The sequence below is a fragment of the Triplophysa dalaica genome, chromosome 3 (genome assembly GCF_015846415.1).
Source record: "Triplophysa dalaica isolate WHDGS20190420 chromosome 3, ASM1584641v1, whole genome shotgun sequence".
Taxonomy (NCBI): domain Eukaryota; kingdom Metazoa; phylum Chordata; class Actinopteri; order Cypriniformes; family Nemacheilidae; genus Triplophysa; species Triplophysa dalaica.
In genome coordinates, this window is record NC_079544.1 from 15715086 (window position 1) to 15742804 (window position 27719).

Here is a 27719-nt window from a genome sequence, read left to right on the forward strand (position 1 = left end):
ATTTTGAACTACTGTTTGAAAGGTGTTTAAAACAATTACTTTTGTGAAAGATGTACAGTTCAGTTTAAATCGGAAATTTTTCATATAAACTGAAAAATTATATTTACAGCATTTATGTGATAGACAATAATGAAGATGTCTTAAATCTTCTTAAGTACGACATGAATATTAACTAACATAAAAAATCATACTAAAAAGTGCCTTATTTCCTTTACAAAAATGTAACGTTGGGGTACCAGGGATCAGCAAGGAACAGATTTACACCAAATATTATTGTTATAGAAATGTTAAATATTAATTTATATATTATGTTTATGTTGTATTATTGTTAAAAATAAGAAAAAACTATATACATATTTTTATTAGGCACCTTAAAGTTTTTTTACTACCTGGAATTAGAAAAAAAATCTTAAAACTTTGTACTGAACCTATCGTTGCTGTCCTTCCAAAACCTTGTATGTCCAAATTTGCAGTTCCTCAGGAAATAGCTGTACTTTTTTAATGATTAAATACTTTTTGTAAAAAAAAGTTGAGAGAAACTTTTCTAATACTTTTTATTGGTAACATATTTCCAAAACTTATTGACGAATATAAAGGATGAATAATAATAATGATTGATGACAAAAAATTGAAATCACTAAATGTGACCCTGGACGACAAAATCAGTCTTATGGGTAAATTTTTAGAAATTGTGATTTTTACATCATCCGAAAGTTGAATAAACAAGCTTTCTATTGATGTATGAGTTGTTAGCGTATGACAATATCTAGTGGAGATACAACCGTTTAAAACTAGAATCTGAGAGTGACAACAAATCGAAATATTGAGAAAATTGCCTTTGAAGTTGTTAATAAGAGGCACTGTGGCAGGCCATCCACTTACAAAAATAAAGTTTTGATATATTTACGATAGGAAATCTACTAAATATCTTCATGGACCATGATCTTTACTTAATATCCTAATGATTTTTGGCATAAAAGAAAATTCGATAAATTTTACCCATACAATGTATTTTTGGCTTTTACTAAAAATGTTGCCGTGCTACTTAAGACTGGTTTTGTTATCCAGGGTCACAAATATGGAAAGACAAGCTTTCATAAGGACAGCAGCTATATCTATCAACATTTAAATGGATTATAATGTGATTGATTTACAAGAGAAAATAAAAAACGTGCGATTTAAGGAAAGTGTTCTGTAGTAGTTTACTATACTTACTGTATATATCTAGGGTAAAGGTGTTACTGAAGGAGTGCCATTGGAATATCTAATCATGTGATCATCATCAGTTTATCTATCAACATGAGGGTAATGGAAAATATCCGCTAGATTCCAGAAGAGGTCACATGCATTTAAATGAGTGTGTTAAGGGCTGACTGAATGATGAGAGAAAGTGTGACGCTTGTGCTCCTGTCCCATGATTCCCACCTGACTGTCTCGCATCACCAGAGTTTCTCGTGATCTCCATGCTAGCTTTCTTGCTTCAACACCCTTATGCAGTCAAGATCAGATATAGAAATGCTCAGTTCTGCAACGTTCTGTGATTTATGTTCAGAATACACTAACTGAATATTGTTTGTATATAAATTATACTGCATACTATATTTATGAAATATAATGCTAAACAGAACACATTCATTATAAAAATTAAAAGATAAAGCATTTCATGTTATACTCTTTGTCAAATTACCTTAACATCTTTTTAGCTGTGTATTTGTTTCTATTTAGTTTAGTGAAATCACGTAGCAGAGTCGGTGCTGGGGTGGGCTAAGGGGCCCTGAATGTTTGATTACCATGTTCTGTATGAATAACTTACAGGCCTTGCTTGCACAAGTTCGTTATTTTAAATGTAGAAGCACTACAAGCGCTTAAATAGAGAGCAACACGCTACGGTAGAACCCTCTATCTAGTGCGTCAGTGCTAACAATCTTATCTATCGTTTGCTGGAGCCTTCAGGATGAGCTCAACTCATGGTTGCTTAGAAACCGCAGATGCCACAACAGCGCAAGCTCCCGATCGGGTTGAAAAAAAATCTGTCAGATATGTTATCACGTTATCACACTGGTTCACATCAATGTGTCAATAAAAAGTCAAGCACATTCCACTGTGGGATACAGTTTGGCATCCAGTCATGTACTCAGTTTAGTAAGCAGCATCTTGGTGCAGTAGTACACTACAAAATACATTTACATTTAGGCATTAGGCAGATGCTTTATCCAAAGCGACTTACATTGCATTATCCTATACATTTTACATAGGTATTTGCAATCCCCTGGGAACGAACCCACAACCTTGCGTTGTTAACGAAATGCTCTTACCACTGAGATACAGGAAATTACAAGCTTCTCTGGATTTAAAGGAGCAATTAAACTTGAAAACAAACACATATTTTCCTAAATTTTGTTCAAATTACTATGCCAAGTACTATACTTACCTATATAGGCTACTTTAGAAATGAAGTAATATAGTGTGATATTCTATAGAATATTCTTAACACCCTCCAACTTCAAAGTTTGGTTAAGGAAAAGGAAACTTTCACATGTACTTAAAAAAAACTTAGATCAGTTGAATGTAGTACCAGGCAGTGTAGTTCTTGCTAACACGTGAAAACAAGCTTCCAGAATTCTGTGGCCTGGTAACATTGAACCATCATCAATGTTTGGACAAACATTGGAAAATATTTCTTCCTCCCGCTTTCAGGTTTTGGTCTCGTAACATTTCCTTCTATTCTCTCAAAGGGACTTTCCTCTGGGTTGTGGACTTCGTACAATAGGTTTTGGACTGGAATTTGTGTGTGGGCGTACATATGAAAAGGTTTTTACACAAACCCAACGAGATGTTGTTGCCGCAAATGGTTTGCTATTGTTTTTGGTGTGAAGTTTAACAAGGGCGGCTTGTGTTGCCCGTGCTCATAAAGTGCTAATAAGCATGATGGGTGGTCGCATGGTGGCACATACTGCTTCGGTTACATCGTGGGAGTGCAGAACAGACTGAGGGAGGACGACCCAAAAAGAGCCTGATTTAATTATTACGCTAGAAATTACACTTGGGGGGTTTTGCTTAAACAAATCAAAGGTTTTCTTCGGGCTGTTAGCTGTACTGTTTCCCTCACAGATTACACAGAAGGGAGGATGGAAAGGAAATAGTTTTGTGGAATGTACTGCACCCTGTGTCGCATCAGATTTTAAGGAAGTGCTTACTGCATGTTACATTACATGAATAATTCAGTTTAAAAGGAAAATTCCTTCATTTACATTTCAAAGATGTATAACTTTGTTTTCTTCTTTCAGTAGAAAAGTTGAAGAAGTTTATCAGCTTGAAAATCAGGCCCTCAGTCGTAGCTCTTGGAGTGATTCTTTCTTTCTTTCTTCTGCAGAATTTGTTTTTAAAATATCTTCTGTGTTCTGGAGAAGAAAGAAAGTCATACAGGTTTAAAATGACATGAGGGCGACTAAATTATTTTTAATTTTTGGGTAAACTATCAATTTAAACTTTGTCAGTCACATATAAAATTAAATTTAATATCAGGTGATAATCTCAATATGACATACATACATGAATTTAGAGATCTTGGACCTCTTTGACATGTATGACTTGGACATCCGATTAAACACAAAGATTCCCAGATGTCACTTCCTCAAAGGACATCCTCTCTGCTTTGTGATGTCTACACTTTTTTTCCATAACTTTTATAAAAAGATGACTGCGGTAAAGTAAAGCCGTGTGTTTGTGTGTAGGATGGGGGATAATCTTTGCTTACCCAGAGCACTTAAAACAGTTTATGTTTAGCTCTAAGTCCTCAATAGGCGGCACACAACAACATTCTTGCCACTAGTGGGCAGTAGATAAAATCTATTTAAGAAATTCTGCCCAATAGCTTTGCATTTACAGTTTAATCTCAAAAGTCACAGCAAAGCAACATTGAAGAAATTTAAATGAAACATTAAGTGTTTTGATATAATTGTGTTTTAGCAAATGGTTTGACTATTGTCACATTAAATGTAGTATTGTTTTGCTGGAAATGTTTGAGATGCATGAGATTTTTATTTTTTTTTACATTTTACATTTTTAGGCATTTGGTAGATGCCAAAGCGACTTACATTGCTTTATCCTATACATTTTACATAGGTATTTGCAATCCCCTGGGATCAAACCCACAACCTTGCATTGTTAACGCAATGCTCTTACCACTGAGCCACAGAAAAACTTGTACACGTTTGGCAGTTATGTGTACAATTACGTTATATTAACTGATATAGGTAGTTTATACATTTTACATTATACAGACCCTGGAGATCGATCACACAACTTTTGTATTGCTTGCACTATGGTTATCTTGATCATTTATACTAGATTTAAAAACCGTATATAGAAATATCAAAACCAGTTAGTGGTTTTTGTATACAACCACATTTAAAATACACTTGAGAGTTACAATAAGAGTTTTTTTTCATTAAAAACATATATCATTGAATCCAATTGAACATTTTCTGGAAAAATGTAAATAGTGATGGTCCATGCAACAACATCAGGGTGTGTTGGGTTGTTGCTTTGAACACTTAGTTAGCTTCTATTATATTATCTTCCCCAGATGGGGTTTGGATTTTGTTTACCCATTTTATAGTGCTCTTTAAAAAGTGTTAGTTAGAAAGATAATAGCACAATTCTCCTCAAACTGCATGCGTTAAAGAGTGTATTCGATTCACTAACTTTAAGTATAATCAATAAAAGTGATGCTTGCAAGCTCCACTAATTGTTTGTTTAATTAAATTTGATCTTATAATGAAACCATTCTCTCTCTCTCTCTTCTCCTCAGGAGGCATTTGTGGAGCTATATGGCCGACAGAGGGACTCTATGTTCCGCAGTTCCTGGTCATCAATAGTGACGGTCTTCGGTCTGGCTGCTCTCGGGGCCGTTGGCTTGACCATAGGGGCCTACCTTGCACAGAAATGAGGACGGTTTTCTTTCCTTAATCACTTGCCCTGTGTCTCCATCCAGCCAACTCTATCCTCACTGTCTCAACCCTCTCCTGCATCCCAGAAGACGTCCGTGTCCCAGGATTGCTCCTCTTTAAAGCTTCTCTCCTGCACTCACAGTCTTTCTTCTCTGTTCTCAAACAGAATGACAGAAAAAGCACACATTCAATGTTCTGCCTTTGAAGGGCATAGAAGAAGAACAATAAGGTGAAAGTGACACGGACAACAGAATCATTAGTTCAGATCTCAGTCTGACAGGCAACAAATTTGTGTAGCACATATAAGGCATTGGTGTGCTTGTATATTTATAAAGAGGACTAAAAACAATGAAATAAAAAACAGTAGAAGGTTTTAAAGAAGTTCCTGGAGATGGAATCCGAACATCCCAATATGCCCTTATACTCAGGTCATCTGTCAAACAACAAATGGCTTTCTATGAGAAAATATTTACAAATAAGAAATGACACTCTTGAGCTTTAAGGGACTGTGATAAGGATGAGACGGAGAAGATAAAATATACAGCATGTGTTGTTGTATATGTGTAACCCTTTTATTGAAGAAGAGGTAAAACTTCAGAGGTGAAGATGACAGACTTGTCTGTATCATCATAAAAGCATCAAAGTCAACATGCGGCTTATAAACCAATTGTATAGAAACCAATTAATGACAATCAGTGATCATTGGTGGGTGATGTCCACTTGGTGAATCCTACTTTAAACGTTACAAAGCAACAACATAAACACACATTACTGCGCATGTGCGCGTTTGTGGACGGATCTTAACTTCCGCTACACATCCACAAACAATAGTGCCTGTAGATCTTTTCTGATAACAAACAAAAGAAACCGAGAAGAACCGTTACTTGGATAAACTTGTCTTTCCAATATTTTGAATTGAGACTGCGAGACCAAGCTCAATGGCTAGATGTCAATATCCCATACGTTTCCATTAAATGCGACAAAGTTACACGACCCCTTCAACAAATTGTTTATTTAATACAATTAACTTTCAACAATATCAAACAAATCATTCATTTATAACAATTATTATATAATAAAAGAATATAAATGAATAGTACTGTAAATAAATCGAAATAGTTTTTTTATTAGACACTAGCCAGACCTATAAACAAACACAGACCGGAAGTTATCTTCCAACCAGGCACATGCGTCCGATGTAACAGTTTAAAAGGTTTCCAAGATTCCTCTTATAAAATTGTTTTAGCTTAGCAGATTTCAAACATAGCTTTCTTCAAGATGAATGTCATGCCAAACATGTAGGTTTACTCAACTACACCCTTCTCTAGTGTTTATATGAGACCCAAAATAGAGTAAATCTCATAAACCCTGTCCTGGTCACATTTCAGGTAGTATCAATTATAAAGAAAAAAGTATATTTTGTCAGAAGAAAATTATTAGATTTTAGAATGTTTTGTGATGTCGTTTTTTCTACATTTGTCTCAATATAGTAAGACAAAAAATATATATTTATATTTTTGTGTGAAATGTGAGCAGAACATGTCTTCATGAGATTTTTCTAGCTGTCCATGTATAAGATCTGACTCTTTTATTAACTATTACTATATTATTTATAAAGCATCCTGTTTAGGTTCCGGTATAAACAAAACCATGCTGTGTTTCTTGGATTGGGTGTTTACAGTTTTCCCCCGATGTCTTTTATTGAAACAATATTCATAAACCAAATCCTGACACATGTTTTAAGGATTAGACGAGTGCAAAACCTACAGTATGAGCAACTGTATACAGCGTGTGCTATGGAACCAGCTTTGGTGCTTTCGCATTGGTTGCTTTCGGGTTCACGGGAACCCAAAATTAAACTTGGACAAATTACAACAACTACTTTCCTAGAAGGTGGCAGTTCCTAAATGTTTGCTTGGACTGATGTAGCAATGGTTCTCCTTTACAGACTGTCATTGTATAGGGTGCTAACAAACATTTGAAAATGGTATCTGCTTTGACTTTCAGTAGGTAATCAATGTTCCTTATAATCCTTACTGGATACCTTTATGGATATATGCTCCTTTTATCACATGATATCTAAAATCTACAGTATTTAGTGGTTGATCAACCATGTCCAGCAAAACGGATAAACCTGCTTGTTGTAGGCTACATGTAACACGTGAACTGCCATGTTTGTATGTATTTGCATGGTCAACAAACAACAATAGCTGTCACAAAAGAAGCATTATATAAAACAAGTTTGCTTCTGAGGTTAACAGTGTGTGTGTGGTCACAGTAGTGTCATAAATCAATGCTTTTTGTCTTTAGTTTACATAGCAATGACTTTCTCTAACACACTAAACAGGCTAAATTTTCTCATATGTATTTAATACAGATAGCTATTTCAGTTTTATGATCTTTATTTATTTTAGGTACCATAAATCATTAAACTATACTTTTATAATATCATTAATTATTTTTATTTGAATGTTTTTAAATTCTTTAAAGGATTTGGAGCAATATAAGATCGTAATTTGCTGAATTACTGCTGCTTAAAGATATAAAGATTATACGTTCTATTAATCGTATTTGTCTCCTAGATGTGTGGTGATATAATGAATGTTAATGCTTCATCTAGTCAATTCCACTGTTAATATAGTACGACAGACCACATTTAGAATATTCCCATAATTCATCATAGAACAATATTCACAACTTCTGTGTTATATTTCAGAAACAATATCAAGAAACTAGAAGGGCAGGACAAGATTTAATCCGTTAGCAAATTACTGGATTGTTAAAAATGGGCGTTTTATACCAGAATCGTATGAGACAAACCTGAATACAAGTTTGCACTGGATTATGAAGGACTAAATCCCTTCCTGAAACACTGTCTGTACTTTTAAGTAGACCTTTTGTCCAGGACGTGGAGGCTGAATGTCAAGTTCACCTTCAAGAGCCTCTCAATGGATCCTTGTGCACAATAAAACCAGGAACGTGTATTAAGACATTTAATAGTTGTTTTTATTTCATGTTGACATTAATATCGCATCACAAATCTCTTTACAGTCTCTTTCCTGTTTATGTTACTTTCACCATATGTTATTTTCACCATTACTGTTATTCATTTCTAGAGAATGTATTCAATTTTCTTTAAATGCATTGTCTAAAATGAACAATTAATTGGTTTTATCTTCTAAACCAGCTTGTTGAAAACTTTTGCTTGGGAAAATACATGTCTCCATTCTCAAGCTCTGGTGCTTTGTTGTGCGCTTTTGAAAAGCTATGTGATAAATAGGCACATATATATATACATACATACATAAATTACATAAATGGACTTTCATTTGCAATATCACATGAGTTCTTTGAAGCAGGAGAACTATGTAAACTAAAAGAATGCATCCTTCATTAGATTGTATTTAACCTAAAGTGATGTTTCATGAACACTAGGGGACATATAGGCTATAGACGCAAAAGCACCTGTTTCTGAATGAACCTGTCTGCTGATTTTTCCATATATTTGATAAAGGACTCACGTGTGAGGTCTCCACCTTCTCGAATGCTTCTGATGGGAAAACAACACAAGGTACAACCGGTACATGCAGGCACGTGCGTGTTATTATTTGTTCCCTCGACATCAAAGTCCCAGAGCACGACATACACATCCAATTCGTTCAATAATAAATGCCACGCGTGTAAAAATGACTCCCCTGGGCAACCTTTCACTTTGCACTCAATCTCTCTTCTGCACACACACAAGCGTTTCTTTTTATTCACCTCACGGCGTTCTTCACAGACGAATCTGTGAAAAGCGTGATGCGGTGTACTGAGAGACTGATGTTCCCCTGAGAAGAGAGTTCATCCCTGGTGAGTTCTGCCCGTTTGCACCTCTCCCACTCTCTGCCGTCATGCATATGGAGGACATGACAAACATTGACTGGAGAAAGAATTGAAAATCACAGCCAGAGGTTGGAGAAGCGACAATTGTGCTTATGTGAACCATCAATATGTTGAATCATTTAATATAAGTGATGTTTTTGCAACCTCAAATGCTCCTTAAACATGATATAAGGATATATAATTTAGTGATCGCGGGGGCCAATCGATATAAATCGTATTTATAAATAAACATCATTATGCATCTTTATGCAAAGACATTGCACCATATTTCAAATAGTACGACACCAGGATGTTATAAAGCTGAGGGCAGCGCCACACTGTGGATAGACGGTGTTAAAAATTATGAATGATACTGATGATAAAATGGATAACACTCTGAAGTATTGGAATTACAATAGGTTTAATTTATGAATTTTAGTTAATGCATTAGCTAATTTACACAAAGTATTAGTAAAACATGGTACTGTAGTAGTTCACCATGTAGTACCCAAGTGTGCACTGGAGTATCCTTATTATTCGAGTAGATCTGCTGAAGTTATATATTTGACAATTTTCTAGGAAAATGAATGACTGCAATCCTTAAAAAAAACACACCCACAAAAACACAATTCAGACAAAAACATTTTCAATATATTTCAGCTCAACTGCTTAAGAAATTAAAACGATAAGTGTCATTTTCTGTTGGTACAATTTCTAGACCGAAACATTCCATAGTGAAATGAAAAACAGATATAAAATACAATCAAAAACAGATTCATTTTTAAACCCACACATGTGAAGCAGTATATTGCATGTGTTGTCTGAGCACTTATATTTACAGTAGTCCAGCATATAAACGGAGGTGCAAAGAAGCGTGTTATCCATTGGCAACTGCAAGCTTTGACATTCATGCTCTTTAGTGCATTCCTTGGGTAGCACACACCATTTTCCACACCAAAATAGAAAAATAAAGTTCTGTATATATATATATATATATATATATAGTCTCATTTCATGGCACATTCTTTGTTCCAGTAAAAATACAGCCCTAAACATTCAGTGTACACTCACTTTAGTAATACATTCATCTCTCCTTACAGGGGTTTCTAATTTATAGGGTGTAAAGGCACAGTTGATACAGTATCAGACAAAAAGGCAATCTCATGAAACCTGTCCAGATTATATTTTACCCACAACATCAAAAGAAAGCCACAATAAATCTTGCATCAAGAAAATGTGTCTTATTAAAAATCCACCCTCTCCTCATTACCATAATGCAAAAAAAGTGTTTGAACATTTTTTAATGTTGTAATGGTTTTGATTTATTAAAAAATAATCGCTCATGAAAATATGACTGTATTCACCGCAAAATATGTATTACAGTAATGAGAATCTAATGAACACACCACTTAAAATAAAATCATCCCGATTTATGAAAATACGAGGGGGAAATGGGCTTTTTTATTATTAAATAAAATTAATCCTAATGGCCCTAAAAACAAGTTTCGTTTCTCAATGCAACATTTTCTCTTACTTTGGATTTCATTACATACACTTCCACCATCTTATAAGATATCCAGTTCTTTTCAAACACAAACAATGGCAATTGCTGACTATTGCACAAGAACCAGCAAGTTTATGGGTTTCAGCTAACCAATACAATCAATTCTCAGCGAGGTCTTAAATTAAGGCAAGTTTCCACTTCAGATAACTCACCAAAAATGGATTACAGTGCCAATGATATAACACAGACCATGCCAGAACACAAAAGGAGACTTCCTCTCTGTGCCTAAATTAGATTTGTCAATGATGGCTATCAACAGCAGCACGACCGGACAAACATGCCCAGCATTTAAAGCAGTGTACAGTATAGCGGCAGATGACTGTAAACCTCAAATAATGTGTGCGTTATGATCACATCTTCATTCCTAATGCTGTAGATTTTAACGGTATCATTCTGCTCGATATGCGGCCCTCAAAAGAGGACCTAAAAATGGATGTTGATATATCCTGCTGTCTTCTCTGTGTCCGATCAGGAATGCCGTCTGGACCTGTCAGTTTTCCAAACGGAAACTTTCCTTTATTTTATTTACGCCTGCAAAATGTCATTCTGTCACACTGTCCCTCCTTTGTCCTCCTGTAAAAAAATAAATGAAAGAAATTCAGTCAATTCTACAACTCTAGATTATGAGTCTTTAGCCTGGGTTTTCACAGGGTCACAAATGTTTACATGCTGATCAATAATGCTAATGCTAATTGTAGATAAAAAAGTTATGGTTCATAAAATATCACAAATCTGGTCGAAAGGTTGAAGACATACAGCAAACAGACTGACAGATACAAATACTTTAAAATTACTATTGTGGATGGCTAGGTTAGAGGGTACCCACACTTTATGGTGTATAAATAATTGAATACACCGTGACACAAAGATAACTTTCCTGCGTCTTCCATGGTTGCGGTACCACAAAACTATCCAAATTTTGTATCTGTGCTTTAAAACAGCATTGCTTATTGCTTTAAACTTTGAAAACAGCAGGCTGAACAGCATGTGAGAGATGAAGAGTGTTTCATGCAGTCTTCCCAGCATGCTTCAGAAGGGTGCTGAGGGCACATGTTGAATTCCAATTACTTTTCAATCACAAAGCTATTTCTTTCTCCTATTGATCCTTTGTCATCGACACAGTCTGTCAGGTCACGCTTATATAGCTGTCTGTGCTATACTAAATCACCTGTAGTTACAGATCAAAAGCTTGTTATGATACCATGTTTATTCCTTATCAAAACTACCAATCAGAGCACAGCAGTTGTGACGATACCTGTGGACAGGTGGTCAGAGAGGGACACTCGGGTGATAGATGTCCAGGAAGAGAAGAGTTGGGGTCCAGGGAAGAGTGGAGAGGTGAGAAGGAAAAGTGAAATGGAAGGTGGGATTAGGAATTCTGTGCGTCTATACCTGCGGGGGTGAGTACGAGTGCCTGCAGGATATCAGACAGAGAGATGATGCCCTCAATGCTTGAATTCTCATCCACTACTACCAGCCTGTGAACCTGCAGGACAGACACATTATAAACACAACTTGCTGACAGCCTCCATCACCACTGACTTTAAATGTTTGAAAAAAGGAAACAAATTAGTCATGCCTACAATAGAACCACACCAGAAAATGTTGAACAGAATTAGAAATAGAATACGCTTGCTGGTCCTTTGTTTTATGAAATCTGGAAAATAAATCTCACCTCTGCCTTGACGATTCTGTCCACTATTGTCTCCAGGGTCTCGTGCCGATGGCACTTCATAACACCCTCAAAGTACTGCGAGCGGTGCAGGAGAGCCTGGGTCACGGTAATGTCCAGATTATTGTAGGTCTTTTCAGCAGCCAGGTTCTAAAAACACCCACAACGTTAATGAACACAGAGCAACGCTATAGCAACCTCTCCATAAAACCATGACATCTCCACGACCAAAATAAATACATTGTTATACGCTCTTGAAATTTCTATCACAAATGTATCCAAACAGGTACTGTACACTACAGCTAGACCTAAAAAGCTTTTATATTCATTAAACTTGACAAATAAATAAAAACTTACAATGACATCAAATTTGGAGTAAATGTCCACAACCTTCCCTGCAGGAAAAAAACAAATGATTGTACTACATCACGTTTGATATTTGCCTTTGACACATTTTAAGTGTAGCATTATTGTCTGATTTTGACACGATGAACACTGCCAGAAATATTTCTACTGTATGTGGTTACCTGCAGCATCCACCACAGGCAGGGCAGAAACTCTCCTATCCACAAAGATGCCCAGTGCTTTAAAAATGGGTGTCTCTGGGTAAATAAAAGCTATGTTGTTGTATGTGCCAATGCCCAGTTCATCTAAAGTTTGTCTCATGAAGGCTGGTTTGGGCATCTCACAAACCTGTAAAAGATCACAATATTTACACCATATAGTTACACAGCAGGGGCAGCGCTAGGGGTGGGCTAAGGGGGTTGAAGCCCTGAATGTTATCAGTGAAACCAGGAGAGTTTTCAGTAAAGCCCAAATGTTTTATTACTATGCCGTCTACGAATCACTTGGGGGCCGTTTACATTTTGCGATGTAACAGATGGAGGTGGCCTGTAAAAAGTTTATGCATATGGGCCGGACCCTGACTTGCTACGCCACTGCATTCGAACACATATGCGGAGGTCTCTGGGTTAACCCCCAGATATCCACTCAGCTTAGAACCGCCCCTGGTACACAGGAATATAAATTTAAGTCCCCTTTGGGGAAAATCAAATGTTTACTTTTTTTTTTGTCTATGTGATGTTTTTAATAAGCTTGAAGATACACCATTTGCTGTATGTGTCAATAAACGGCTTTATTTTGCTATAGTATACTTACAAAGAGCTGTAGAAACTTGAGGATTCTCTTGTGTGTGAGGATGTAGAGTGCGTTTCCTGTGACAGGATCGATCACCGGCAGACGATGGATCTTATTTTTGATAAGCGAGTAAACAGCATCGAATATACTGCAAAACAAGATCATAAGTAAACAAACACTCATGCTATCTATTAAATCTGTTCTGAACAATCTGCTGACAACAATGACATTGGCGCAGAAGCTCTGACTGAACTCAACTCAAGTTATGTCAGATAATTGCTAAATGTGTTTCAAGATGTTCTAAATGAAGCTGAAGGGACGGTTTATCCAAATATGAAAATTTCGTCATCTTTTACCACCCCTCACTTATCCTAAATTTGTATTACAAACAGTCCTGGGACACTATGGTCAAAGGCAGCCCCGAACTCTGTGGTTTCTCAAATTCTTCAAAATATCTTGTAAAGGTTTGCAGGTTTGGAAAAACTTAAGGGTGAGCAAATAATAACAAAATTTTGATTTTCAAGTGAACTATCCAATTAAGGAGCTGAAGAGAAGCATCATCAACCCATCCACAAAATGTCATGTCTCACCTTGCATCTGGAGATATGTTGACTAAGGGTTTAAAAGTTTCTTGCAGGTAAAGTTCTGGTAACAAAAGCAGGAAAAAGTCAGAAATGTACCATAATGTATCATAGGAAGAGAAGTAAATAATAGTAAATAATAAAAAAAAAATCTACTGTTGGATTATGAAAATGTATTTAATAAATCATGCAAACCTACTGACAGATAATAATGGTATATTTACCTCTCCAAGTCTCAAGTTGATGCTCTTCCAGCTCATATATTTGCACCTGAGGCATACATTAAAAAAGGAAGACATCCTTAATGTTAAATGTTCTTGTTTTTATTATGTAAATAAGGAATTGTTCACTTTCAACATATATTTTCATGATAATTTACTCACCGCTTGTGCCATCCAAAGATGTTTCTGCATTTTTTGTTTGGTCGAAAGTAATTAAGGGCTTTGGTTGAAGTTCAATATTACAGTTTCAGTGCAGCTTCAAAGGGCTTTAAACGATACCAGACGATAAATAAGGGTCTTATCTAGCGAAACGACTGTCATTTTAATGTATATAAAAATATAAAAATGTATATGCTTCATAAACCCAAATGCTCGCCTTGCTCTGTTCTCCAAAGAGCCATCACGACTTCACGTATTAGGTTGAAAAGGTCACGATTGACGTATGCGGAATCCAGGATACACACATAAAATTACAAATTGGAATAAAAACTGACACAAAGACAATTGAATACGTGTCATTGAACATTCAAAATTTTTAAATGGTCCTCCTTCTCCACATTTGTAAACAATGACTCGGTACTGCCTACATCAAGCGAGACCTTTTCAACATAATTACGCATTACATGAAGTCGTGATCATGCTTTGGAGAACAGAGCAAGGCAAGCACTTGTGTTCATAAAGCATACACATTTAATTTTTTTAGAAAATAACTGATCGTTTGCTAGATAAGACCCTTATTCATCGTCTGATATTGTTTAAAGCCTTTTGAAGCTGCACTGAAACTGTAATATTGACCTTCAACCGTTTGGAGTCCATTGAAGTCCACTGTATGGAGAATAATCCTGGAATGTTTTCATCAAAACCCTTAATTTCTTTTAGACTAAAAAAAAACCCATCTTGGATGACAACAGGGGTGAGTAAATTATCACAAAAATTTATGTTGTAGGTGAACAATTCCTTTAAATCAATATAGTTATTTAGGTTAAATAGTTATATGCAGCAGCTTAAGCTTTGGGTCTATATGCTGAGGAGAAAAGGCGATTTTTTTAAGGTTTCGCACCCTTTATCTGAAGGTCACATGAAGTTACACCCTTAAAATCAGCCTTGAAATCAGTACTGAGAGATATGCAGAAGGATTTTGTGTTATACTATCACATTTGAGTTTCTATGATGCATGAACTCTTACCAGTGGAGATTTGTAGTATCTGTGGAGTATGATGATGAAGTCTGTGATGGTTAACATTCCTAATGAGAAAACATGAAATTAGTTTTTTATTAACTCTGTAACTCTATTAACGGCATCTACTCATCTATTGCACCATAACTTCAATAACTGCATTAACTCATCTACTGCACTGTAACCTTAATAACTGCATTAACTCATCTACTGCACTGTAACCTTAATAACTGCATTAACTCATCTACTGCACTGTAACCTTAATAACTGCATTAACTCATCTTCTGCACTGTAACCTTAATAACTGCATTAACTCATCTACTGCACTGTAACCTTAATAACTGCATTAACTCATCTACTGCACTGTAACCTTAATAACTGCATTAACTCATCTACTGCACTGTAACCTTAATAACTGCATTAACTCATCTACTGCACTGTAACCTTAATAACTGCATTAACTCATCTACTGCACTGTAACCTTAATAACTGCATTAACTCATCTACTGCACTGTAACCTTAATAACTGCATTAACTCATCTACTGCACTGTAACCTTAATAACTGCACTAACTCATCTACTGCACTGTAACCTTAATAACTGCATTAACTCATCTTCTGCACTGTAACCTTAATAACTGCATTAACTCATCTACTGCACTGTAACCTTAATAACTGCATTAACTCATCTACTGCACTGTAACCTTAATAACTGCATTAACTCATCTACTGCACTGTAACCTTAATAACTGCATTAACTCATCTACTGCACTGTAACCTTAATAACTGCATTAACTCATCTACTGCACTGTAACCTTAATAACTGCATTAACTCATCTACTGCACTGTAACCTTAATAACTGCATTAACTCATCTACTGCACTGTAGACCTTAATAACTGCATTAACTCATCTACTGCAACTGTAACTTTTATAATACTGCATTAACTCATCTTCTGCACTGTAACCTTAATAACTGCATTAACTCATCTACTGAACTGTAACCTTAATAACTGCATTAACTCATCTACTGCACTGTAACCTTAATAACTGCAGTTAACTCATCTACTGCACTGTAACCTTAATAACTGCATAACTCATATACTGCACTGTAACCTTAATAAACTGCATTAACTCATCTACTGCTCTGTAACCTTAATAACTGCATTAACTCATCTTCTGCACTGTAACCTTAATAACTGCATTAACTCATCTTCTGCATCTGTAACCTTAATAACTGCATTAACTCATCTTCTGCAATGCATTAACTCATCTACTGCACTGTAACCTTAATAACTGCATTAACTCATCTACTGCACTGTAACCTTAATAACTGCATTAACTCATCTACTGCACTGTAACCTTAATAACTGCATTAACTCATCTACTGCACTGTAACCTTAATAACTGCATTAACTCATCTTCTGCACTGTAACCTATATAACTGCATTAACTCATCTTCTGCACTGTAACCTTAATAACTGCATTAACTCATCTTCTGCACTGTAACTTTAATAGCTAATGTCTGTTATTAATGCACACTTAAGTCACTTGCACTATTGTACAGTCTATATTGTTATCTGTTCATAACCACCTGTACATTAATGTTCACAGTATATATCCTTCTGTATATATTGTCCATAGTACATACTGACTGTCATATTATTATAGAACATTTGTATAGTATTTTCCTAATATTGCATTCTGTATTTATTCACACTGTATAATCTGCACTTGCTAATTGCACTTCTGGTTAGACCTAAACTACATTTCGTTACACTGTACTTGTATATGTGTAATCACAATAAAGTTGAATCTAATCTAAAAAATCGAATTAACCATATTTTTTACCGGCCCTTTTTATTAACCCTTCACATATTTAATGCAAATATAAGAAAATGAAGTATTAAACAAATCCTGTTCAATCCGCTTCAAGATTTATTTATCTCATACTTGGTATCCACACTTGTTTCAGGTGAACAAGCAAGGTCCTGAAGCAATGTTTTGTACTGATCTTCCTCACTATATAATTCCATTACTGATTAAGTATTTTGTTGAGGGCATGATTAAACAAGTTAAATATTTCCCTCTATAAAACAAAATAACTCTAGTTAAATGCATAAAGGAAATGCAGGTGTGTGTGTACGCATGCATTCAGTATATCAAAGCAAAGTATTCTTACCCACAAAGCTTTGTTTTTTGGTTTCCCATAATGGTGCTGCTCGTACTCCGTTAGCAACCAGTGCAAAGAAAGCTTTCTTTACCTAAAAGAAGACAAAGAATATCCACTAAACAATGATTTTCTTTCAGACTGTATAAAAGAGTTTCTAGAGTAACTGGCAGCTTGAGCCCAAAACACAGAAGACAAAATGAGATGCGGGCAACCAACAGTACTGTATGGGCACACCTGCTAGTAGTGGGTGAACTGAGAAATAATAATAATAGTGTGATCTTCCTCAAACCCTGATAAGTACACATGCCTGTACATGATTAATGTTTGACCATAACAATCACAGCTTATGACTACTCCCCATCTACTTCAAAGAGACCACATCCATTTCTATCACCAACTAAAGTTTATTTACAGATAAAACATTAACCACAATGATATAAAAACGGAACTACAACAATGAAGCAAAACTGATAGACAGAAACCAAGTCCCAATGTAGTTTGCATGAGCTTAACTCAAGGACCAGGCTATTGTCAAACATGCTGTAGTTGACCAATTTCTTTCTTTCATGTAGTGAACATGTAGTTAGTTGTACCTGTAGTGTAGTGTCAAAGACCACTAGTTTGGAACTAGTTGGGATGAGGTCATAGCACTTGTGGGATTTGATAAAGCGCATGTAAATCTCACTGTCTGGCTCTTCAGCAGCTGAAAAGAAAATCAAATGCTAGAAATCATTCTACTTATAAACTCAGCACTTTTTTTAATCACGTTCAATGCAAAATCGAAATTTGCAAACATCGCAAATGAACTATGATCTGTTTAAGCAAGTCAATTAAATAAACTTAGGGACCATCATATCAAGATATCACAATAATTTCAATTAAATTCAGACCTTTTTTGCATGCAGACAGCCTTTTAAAACAGAGAAGAAAAAAATATCTCACCTTCATCATACAGTTCAAGTTTTTCCAACATGCCTTCAGCAAATCCGCAACTCTAAGAGAAAAAACAAGTAGAATTTACCAACAACAACTTTAAGACTCACGACTTCAATGTAAGACCCTGTTGAGTGGTGTCGTCCATCTTCAAAATTTATATGATCTTACGCTACACAGATTCGGAGTTAATAATGTTCCCCAGGCACAATTTTCATTCATCCAAAGCCACTGTATTCATTAGACGAAAGGCAAAATATTAATAGACGGACACGCCCCCGCAGAGGTGACATTGGAACATTCCTGTGATCTGTCGGTTTATTATTTACCTATCTGCATTTACAGCGCGGGAAAAGCAGTCCACCTCATTTTGAGGGTGTCGACTCTTTTAAGCGGTAACTTTGCCCTTCATAAAACTCGATCGCTCTCTGCCGGTAAATGAGGACATAGACAGCTTCAAACAATTGAAAAATAAAACGGTTTACGGATGTATGAAGTGAGAGCGCGTTTTGATCATCTGCGCATGCGCACTCCGAACGCGCAAATGACTACAAATACTGTTTTTGTAGTTCGTTTACTTTAAAGATACTCTGATATGGTGCCTGCATTTGGAAGGCACTCAAAGTCACCTATAATAAACCATAGTGTAAACAGCAGAAAATGAGTTAAATGCCCTATTAATATAGTAAAACTGTCGAACAATATAATTTAAGCCTGTTTCGGCCACACGCAAAAATATTTACGTAACCCACGTGATAGGTTCGCGCTTGCTACTTCAGTTCTGACACACAATTAAAACATCAAAACAATCAAGTGAATGTAGCAATACTGTTTATAAAACACAATATATTTTTTAATCTTTAGTCAAATATAACAATCATACTGTACTACATTTACTTTTGCTAAGTAGATCACAAGCAACTCATCTGCAAAACACTGGAGAAAACGCCACCCACAGTAAAATATTGTTTTTTTGTTTTTTTTATTGAGAGAAAAAATATTATTTTATAATTAAAATCATGACACAAATGCTTTGGCCGTAGACATTTCATATTAATAAAATTAAAATATGAATATTTCTCTAATACATTTATGCGTTTAGCAGACGCTTTATATTTATATCATTAGCATGTTATTAATGCTGACAAATATTTTAGTATGAATAGTATGTAGTACTACCAAAAATAAGTACATAAAAAAGAAATTGTAATTTTTGGCAGGCATGAAATATTCACAAAGAGTGTCTGTAATTGGTGCAACAGATGGTGCACAAACACGTCGCTAAAATCTTTCTCAGATAACCGTCCATATGATGTGTGTGATAAACTAATGTTTGTAAACAAGAAACAATTCCTAAAAACAAATGTTTGTCACTGGAATAAACATGAAAATAAGTCTATAGAAATTGAATAAAAATGTTACACTCAAGTCCTTTTATTGTCATATAAGATGTGGCCAACGGTCTTGATGTGTATATTCACACATTGTTATCTGTGAATTCATTTGTGTATTGTGTAAACAGGTAGTCCCACTCTAAACTCATGCCATTGGTTGAGCCCATAATATTAAGACAGATTGCATTTGCAAACATTGTAATTCCACATTGTGCTATAGGCTTCTATTATACGTTTATTTTATAGCTCACGTAATTGAGTTGTTCACCCACCTGGCGTGAGGTAGAGTTAAAGGTGTACGAGGCAATAGGGGGTTTGGTGGAGGAGGGGGTCAGGCTGAAGCGCTGACCTGTGTCGGGGGGAGAGGACAGAGAGCGGGAGCGGCGTTCCTCTACGCGCTCTGGAGGACTAGGATTCTCCATAGTGAAGATGGGCAGAACTGGACTCTGCGTCGGGGTAGTGGGGGGAGTGGAAAGCCCAGAACCTGTGATACAAATCAATAAAGATGACAATGAAGTACTGGATTCTATCAGTGTAGTTTGGGTCAACTATTCGTTTTCAAAAAAATTACAAGGTATCACTAAATTCAGTACCACGAGAGAGATTATAAACAGGGTGTCTGTGTTATAAACATACAAATAGGCAATCGTGAACATTTCTTAGCAGATCCATCCCCTCTCAGGGATCTAGTCCATAGAACCAAACACAATAAACCAGTTGAAGTGTTTCCAGTGATTATAACAACATTCTTAAACCACCGAGGGTGGGAGTGAAATCACAGGTGGATTCATTTGAATATGCTTGAAAAGGGAATCAATCGTCCATGTAATGATTGTGAAAGTTCAAAAGGTGCTCACAAAGTTAAGTACTTGAAGTATATCTGTGTGCGCAATAGAATAAAACAGCTACGCACAAGATGAGATACCAGATTTTACTGTATTACTAGGCTACACACAAAAAAAGCACAATGCAGAAGTTATATTTCCCTACTGTCCTTCTAAAACATTGTGATGTTTTTTTTTGTTGCTAGAAATCATTGTTATTAATTAGACTTTATGTTTGTTAGCAAATATCTAACAAATAAAAACTATTTAAAAAGTCCTTGTCAACTTTGATAACACAGTATTCAATCATTTTAAAAGTAAAGTGTTTAAGCAAATTTGGACATGAGGTTTCAGAAGGACAACAACGATTTACAGATGCAATTTTAGTAACTCACTTGTACAGTATCTCTTTATATCAAACTAAGACCCTATTATGATATCTGGAGGCAATAATGACTGACGGCCAGTGTTCATGAGTTTGGGGTCTTAACAACTATCTCCTGACATTTAGCCACATTCTGCCAGCTGGCTGAGACCTGTTTGGTGCATTGCTGCGTTAGCTTCTTATTTTAGCCTTGTCACTGCTACACATTCCACAAGGGGAGATAACACTCACAGAACAGGGTCAGGCATCTACAGTGTGTACAACTGTGTCCTTCTAATGTTGGACTGGTTTGACTCCTTTTTATTGTTAGTGAATGAATGTTAGTAAGTTCAGCACAAGTTGAAGTTCTAGAGTATTTACTTGGATATTTGATGGCTCACTGCATCTACTTCAATTAAGTTACAGCTACAGTATGTAGTGATGTGGTTTGCAAGATGTCCAATAAGCTGCTGACCCATTTGACAAAAATAATGTCAGTCTAAATGTGTACCAGCCAGTCCGGATTTTTATCTTTGCTGGTTATATGAGTAACTATCCTGCTGGATACGAGGCAGTTGAACGGGCCAGTCAGGTAACATGCTAGATTAAATAACATGCTTAGTAAATCTAACCTTTATCCTGGCATACCCACGCAAAAACCTGACTCAAAGTTAAGATTCAGCTGACAGTGTGGTGGGGCAACCTGAGCCTGTTCGATTTGCGTCAGGATCACCATTTCATGTGACACACACAGCGAAGCCCCCCGAGGACACCACTAAGACACTAAATCATCACTCCAGTCAGCCTAATACAGTGTGACCAATCATATGATTCCATGCATGTGTGTTTGTATCCAAACATTCTAGATATACAAAATGACTGCTTTACTAATACTATTAGTAACACCGGCACAACTAGAAGTCACTGTAATTTAAGGCCACGTGCAGTTGTGCATTAAAGGTGAGGTGTGCAATCTTAACACTACTACATGCAGCCCAACACAGAACTGTAAGATGGACTTTTCTCAAACTGGTTTCCAGAACTCTTCCCACATCTGTACACATTTGTCTTGGAAGGCTGGAATCCTCTTCCCTTTGTTCTGTGGTTTGGCTACATTATATTGCATAAATACATAAGATTCTAAAAGGCTACATACTTACCAATAAGTTAATCAATTAAACTGTGTCGACCATCTAGTTTATAGCCAGCTAAAATAATAATACCTGTTGCTCTTCTGAAAACGACCAGCTTTGAATGCTTTGGAGGCACTGCACGTTATTCCTGAGATGCGTTGGTTGATGTGATTTAGAATATCCACAACAGTGAGCCTACATGTTACTAGTATCTTTTTTTGAAGAGAATTACTTAATTTGAAAATGCTGTAACCATTTATATTAAATTCTCCATTGTTGTGTATGATGGTTGGTCAATCTAGTGTTTGTCCCGCCTTTTCTCCACTGTGATTTGAGGGTACACAACCTACCTTAGGAATGACTTTTGTACTGTCTCTTTATATCAAGCTTGGATAGCTCAAAGTATTATACTCTTCTGTTCACAGTCAACTTATACTGCCTCGTGCCACATAAATGAATACTAAAGATCTTTGAATTTAACGTGCTCTAAACATGCATCAACCCACAAGCAAATATAAATGTCCCATTCATACCTTAAACAGAGCACAGTCAAGTGAAGCGATGTTTCAGATGACTGGTGACTATGTCATGCTTTACTAGTAATGCCCTAATGGAACCCATTGTCACACTTTTGTTTGCGTCACTGTGACGAGGGTCCAGGATGCATCAGCTGATGGCCCAAATTAGGTCTGAAATGTGTTTCCCTGCCAAGTGAGTAACAGGCAGGCACTTACATAATTCACAGAGTCAATGCAGTCTATGCAGATATACTGTAAGGACCATCCATTTTAATCATCTTGACACAAAACTAGTGTCCAACAGACTGAAAAATTGGTCCTGTTTTAAAAATAGATATATTTGACTTTGTGTTTAATGTTTCTATTAATCACAGTGTAATACATAAAGTTACCACATATATTTGACCATTGAGAGCTATTTTGATTTACAGCCCAGACGTTGGACTCCTTTCTCATCATGGCACAGAACAGACTGGAACGTTTCACTGTGTACCAGACAGACCCCATCAATACTAGTACTATGTCTAGCTAAAGCATCTATGCAGAGACATGTTTATTGGTACAGTACCAGACGGCCATGGCGATTCTGAATGCTGTATGCCAGCGAGCAGCTCGTCATCCTTGCGCCTCTTGCTCCGACGCAAACTGCCGAATCTCTTCATGGGAATACGCAGGCCTCACGTCCAGCCTGAAGATCTGTCATACCCAACCAACTGAAACAAACGTTGCACAATCCAGAGATCCTTTAACGATAACAAGAATTCCGTAAACACCCGAAGCCAAAGCAAATGACCAGGATTCCAGAATAAGTATTTGTTTATGATGCCTCCAGTTCCGGATAATGGATACGAGTCGTCTGTAACTTGCTCAGAGGGTGCAGAATGGTAGCCAAAGGACGCAGAAAAGAAATATTCCTTAAAGCTGTTACGTTAGCATTCATTAAGAGTCATATGCCTATTTTCTTTAGGTCTTCACAGATGCTACATGCCCAGAGTCCACTTGCATTCCTTTAATACTCTTTGTAGAAATGAAATTCTGCCGTTGGCTGTATTCCAGTGTTGTTGAACCCCTAATTTCCTGTTTTGCTTTCACCTGTTTAAGTTGAGCGGACCCAGCCGATGAAAGAGGGAGACTTGCTCATACCCCCAGTGCTGCAGATTAGAAGTGATGCCTCTCTCCGTCTGTGTGTGTTTGCGGAGACTGGAGTGCAGTCTTCAGCCCTGCCCACTCTGCAGGAAATTGTCAGGTGCAGCTGTGTGTCTCTTTAAAATAGCATACATGGCAGGAAGCTGTAAAAGGAGACCGGCAACACAAGCCAGGCACACAACTGGTTTAGCCCTAAACGTGGCTAGATGTTGTTAGCTATATACTGTTTTTTCTTCAGATTGTGTTTTGGTAAATTGATCATCTTTGCTTCATTCTGTGAACTCACAACATTTCTCTTAAATTTCAAAGAAAAATATTTTTTATAACTGCATTTATTTGCAGAAAATGAAAACTTGAGAAAAACTTCAAAAGATGCTCTGTAGAGCAAATAAAACAAGTTCATATTCACTTTTAAGCAATGCAACAGTAATATTTGTTTAAATAACCTTTATGTCTTGTCATGCTGTCAGTCGCTGTGTTATTACATCTGTGTTGCAATTGCCGTTGGTCGACTTTGTCACTTCTGAGGTTTGATTTTTTTTTATTTAACACTGGACTGAACTGGCCACTATACACCTAGAAATGCTGATTAAATGAACATTTGAAATGGTCTACCACAAAAACTGTCTATATACAAAGGAAGCCTACAGTGAAGTCAATATGTCCTTTAGTAATAGCTTGGGACAAATATAATGTCATTTAATGGAAAACTATTGCTACATTCCAGACACCTCGGATTTGGAATATTTCCCACTTCAAGATTAAGTAACAAATGTGTGACTGTTATTGTTAGAATCAGGATTCTATCAAAAGTAACTTTTGTCATCTCTGACCTGCCGTTCAGACGGTCCTTTGCCTCGGCTTGAAATGCCATTTGTTCAAAACCTTGTTTTGATTCCATCTCGCACAATATTATAAAAACTCTAGGGGCAGTGACCTTTAAAAGTGCTGATGCTGAGAGCTCTGTGTCTGCATCTCATCTGGGTTTATTCCTGCTGTTTACAACACAGCCAAACAACTGGATAAATCCAGTACAAAGTTACAGGAATAAAAGCTTTTATATCTGCCCAAAATTACACAGCTGGATGAAGTGTAATTGGTAGATTCAATGAACAAATAAACCAGATCATATCATTCCATGAGATCAATGTTAGTCTCAGAATACTTTTCTGCTCGACGGTATTTAATCAAACCTGCCAAAGCTCTTTTTTATGAGCAACGGGCGATGGACATAAATGTTTATACACTTTTTTGTACTTTGGATAGAGCACGAGACCATTTAAACAGCAACATGAAGTTGATGGTTTGTCTCACAGCACCTCCTGGTGGGAAATAAAGGAGATTACTTCAACATTGTTGTCTGAGGAACACTGACTCTGAACAATGGATCTCATTCAGTAATAATTGCATAGATTTTTCCAATACACACATTTAAACTTCTCGCAAAAACTTTCTATGAAGATAAATCTTGAGAGCATGTAAATTTAAATTTGGGAAATTGTAAAGTAAGTATTTGTACCTGATGCTTGTGTACAAGTTAGTTTTGCAACAGATTTATTGAGAAAGTAGTAGCAAAAGTCACAGGAAGATTTTAAACTGCAGTGACAAATTTGAGAGGTTGTAGATGGCTATCTGTGGTTGCAATTCAAATCTGAATCTAGGAAAACGTGTAAATATGTGCTAAGCATTTGTATCTCCCAATGTATTTTGTAAATGCCAGTTTACACATTTGTTGACAAATTCACAGAAGCCTCCAACTACGCAAACTGCTATCCAATCAAAGCGGTGAGCGTTTACTTCCAGTTGTCTTCAATGTGGGACACGCCCATTAAAACCGAGCGTTTGCAGAGCTGGCCTCAAAACCTGGGTGGAAAATAGCCTATTACTTATTGATTTTGATGTTTTTGGATGTAAAAACCATGCATACGTCATAAGTAGACCTCACATAACAGGATAAAATAATAAACAACACCACTTCATCGCACCTTTAAATCAAAGACACTCCAGTCAACCCCATTTGACGCTGTCTACAGATGCACTCTCGCAAGTAATTCCAAGTGCGCAGTACTCAAAATCAGTTAATTCAGAATAAAACACATTTTAAACGGACACACAGTTAACTTTTAGCCGGCTCTATGTTAAGACCTTGGAGCTCGAGCTCCAGTTTAACGCAGTCTTTCACTGTATATGATTAAATAATTTTAAAATGTAATATATAAATATATATACACGTGTGCTTCCAGCTGTTCCTTTATTTTTTATTATATTTAGAATACATTTTAGTACGAAAGTTTTACTGAATCATAATTTGTTGGTGAAAACGTTTATACGCAGGTTTCACGCCCAAATTTGTGTACGCATCTGTAGTGAATGAGAACCAATGAGTCTAGGCCACGATGCATTTCTTTATTATCAAGCACATAAATACTATGTGCGTGAATGTAGAGGTGGAGCAGGTCAAACAGCTGGGAATTGGTTATCTGAATAGTGCACGTACAGTAGCTACTCAGCTTTCATATCATTCAAATGCAGGCCACAAAGGCACTTATGGAATGGAAACAGTCACCCCTTGTTACCGTTTGGAAAAGTGAGGCAAACTGATTTCAAAAGCGTCTTTCTTGTTAGAGAATGATCTGGAAAGATGGCCAGGGCCCAGGTGTTTTAGGTTTATTCGTTTTGGTTTGGTAAGAAACACAGCAACAGGCACTCCATATTCCCAGTTTCTACTGCTGGCTACAATTCTGGAATATTTTTCTCATGGATGCTCAAACAGACCTCCTTATGCTGTCAGGGAAAAATAACTCCCTGCTGTTTTTTGAGTGCACAGACTTACCACCGTGTTCCTAAGAACATAATACAATAATTCTTAGAATGTAAGAAAAGAATATCCAAGACCTGAGATAAAAATCAAACACAAAGATAATGAAGACAAAAAAGAATTTGCAGCAACATGAGAATCAGTTATGTCTGGAATTTCAGTCTCAGGCCTGTTTTTAATAACCAACAGCAAACTTCAGTTGCGCACATTTATAACTGTAAAATTATACACCATAATAACATGTTGTTTTCAAATCTCAAGACATATAAAAATCCTGCACTCCTTTTTCATTATAAGAGGAGGACTCTAAACTAAAGCCTTCAGAAATAAGAAGGGAGATTTACTAGAGCTTGACTCTTCAGGATTTAATAAAATTATAAACAGCCCAGTGTAGAAATGAAGACACCAAGTCTACCACATTATGTTTTGAACACAAATGTTTGTTAAAGTAATAGTTCACCTACAAAATGAAAATGATGTCATTATTTACAAGCCCGCTTGTCATTTCAAACCTGTATGACTGTCTATCTTCCGCAGAACACAAAGAAAACGGCTTGGTTTTGTGTCCATACAGTAGAAGTTAATGGGGACCAATTGTTTTTGGTTACCAACATTTTTCAAAATATCTTTTTTGTTTTTGTAGAAGAAAGAAAATCAAATAGGTTTAAAATGACAACAAGGTTAGTAAATGATGACAGAATTTTCATTTTGATGGTGAACTCACAGAAAAAAATCCACCTTTGCCATTAAAAATAGTCTCCACGTTAGCAATAAGCTAATGCCAAATTAATTGTATAGAATTATTAGTAATCCATTAAACCCAAGTCCTGCATTTTCAGTTATGAGACTACATGGGCATGTTCAAGACTGAAGCTAACCCAACATAAACCCTGTTACAACGTCCCAAATGACTCACTGTTACAATTTCAGAAACAATGATGTGGACCCATGTCTGTGCTCATTATCTTGAAAACAAGTTAATGAGGCACATTAGATCTGCACAATTAGGCTTAATAACATGCTAATGGCTTTAGTCATTTGAAAATCAAAGGCTAGAAAACCGAAATTGTGATGAAGCCACTTCCTGTTCTACTGTTTTGAGAGCAAGTCAACAGGAAGTCAGATTAAGTGTATAAAGTTCCTCTTGTGTACTGATGTATGACCAGCTTACTAAAAGACATTATAACATTATAACGTTTAAAAAACACACATTCTAAGCAGGTGTACTTTATACAAACTTTAGAAATACA

At 36.3% G+C, this 27719-nt stretch overlaps 2 protein-coding genes across 5 annotated transcripts in view; one reads left to right on the plus strand and one right to left on the minus strand.

Moving 5' to 3' along the window:
• bcl2b (BCL2 apoptosis regulator b) overlaps positions 1 to 7949 on the plus strand; it is a 32358-nt gene extending 24409 nt beyond the window's left edge. The window contains exon 2 of the mRNA XM_056744561.1: positions 4814 to 7949. Coding sequence (XP_056600539.1) covers positions 4814 to 4951 — 138 coding nt within the window. The 3' untranslated portion in view covers positions 4952 to 7949. The remainder of the gene's footprint in view (positions 1 to 4813) is intronic.
• Positions 7950 to 9218: 1269 nt separating this feature from the next.
• The window catches only part of prkag2b (protein kinase, AMP-activated, gamma 2 non-catalytic subunit b), a 29955-nt gene continuing 11454 nt past the window's right edge, over positions 9219 to 27719 (minus strand). For 2 of the 4 annotated variants that reach the window (XM_056744556.1, XM_056744559.1), the window contains exons 4-16: positions 19939 to 20150; positions 18282 to 18333; positions 17933 to 18042; positions 17349 to 17430; positions 15178 to 15236; positions 13995 to 14040; positions 13780 to 13834; positions 13211 to 13337; positions 12580 to 12745; positions 12410 to 12447; positions 12056 to 12202; positions 11773 to 11866; positions 9219 to 10953 (exon numbers count right to left, since the gene is read on the minus strand). In XM_056744556.1, the coding sequence (XP_056600534.1) occupies positions 10922 to 10953; positions 11773 to 11866; positions 12056 to 12202; positions 12410 to 12447; positions 12580 to 12745; positions 13211 to 13337; positions 13780 to 13834; positions 13995 to 14040; positions 15178 to 15236; positions 17349 to 17430; positions 17933 to 18042; positions 18282 to 18333; positions 19939 to 20150 (1220 nt within the window). In that variant the 3' untranslated portion in view covers positions 9219 to 10921. Of the gene's footprint in view, positions 10954 to 10997; positions 11867 to 12055; positions 12203 to 12409; positions 12448 to 12579; positions 12746 to 13210; positions 13338 to 13779; positions 13835 to 13994; positions 14041 to 15177; positions 15237 to 17348; positions 17431 to 17932; positions 18043 to 18281; positions 18334 to 19938; positions 20151 to 23073; positions 23943 to 27719 lie in introns of those variants that run through there. The other 2 variants (XM_056744560.1, XM_056744557.1) reach the window with 2 other exon arrangements.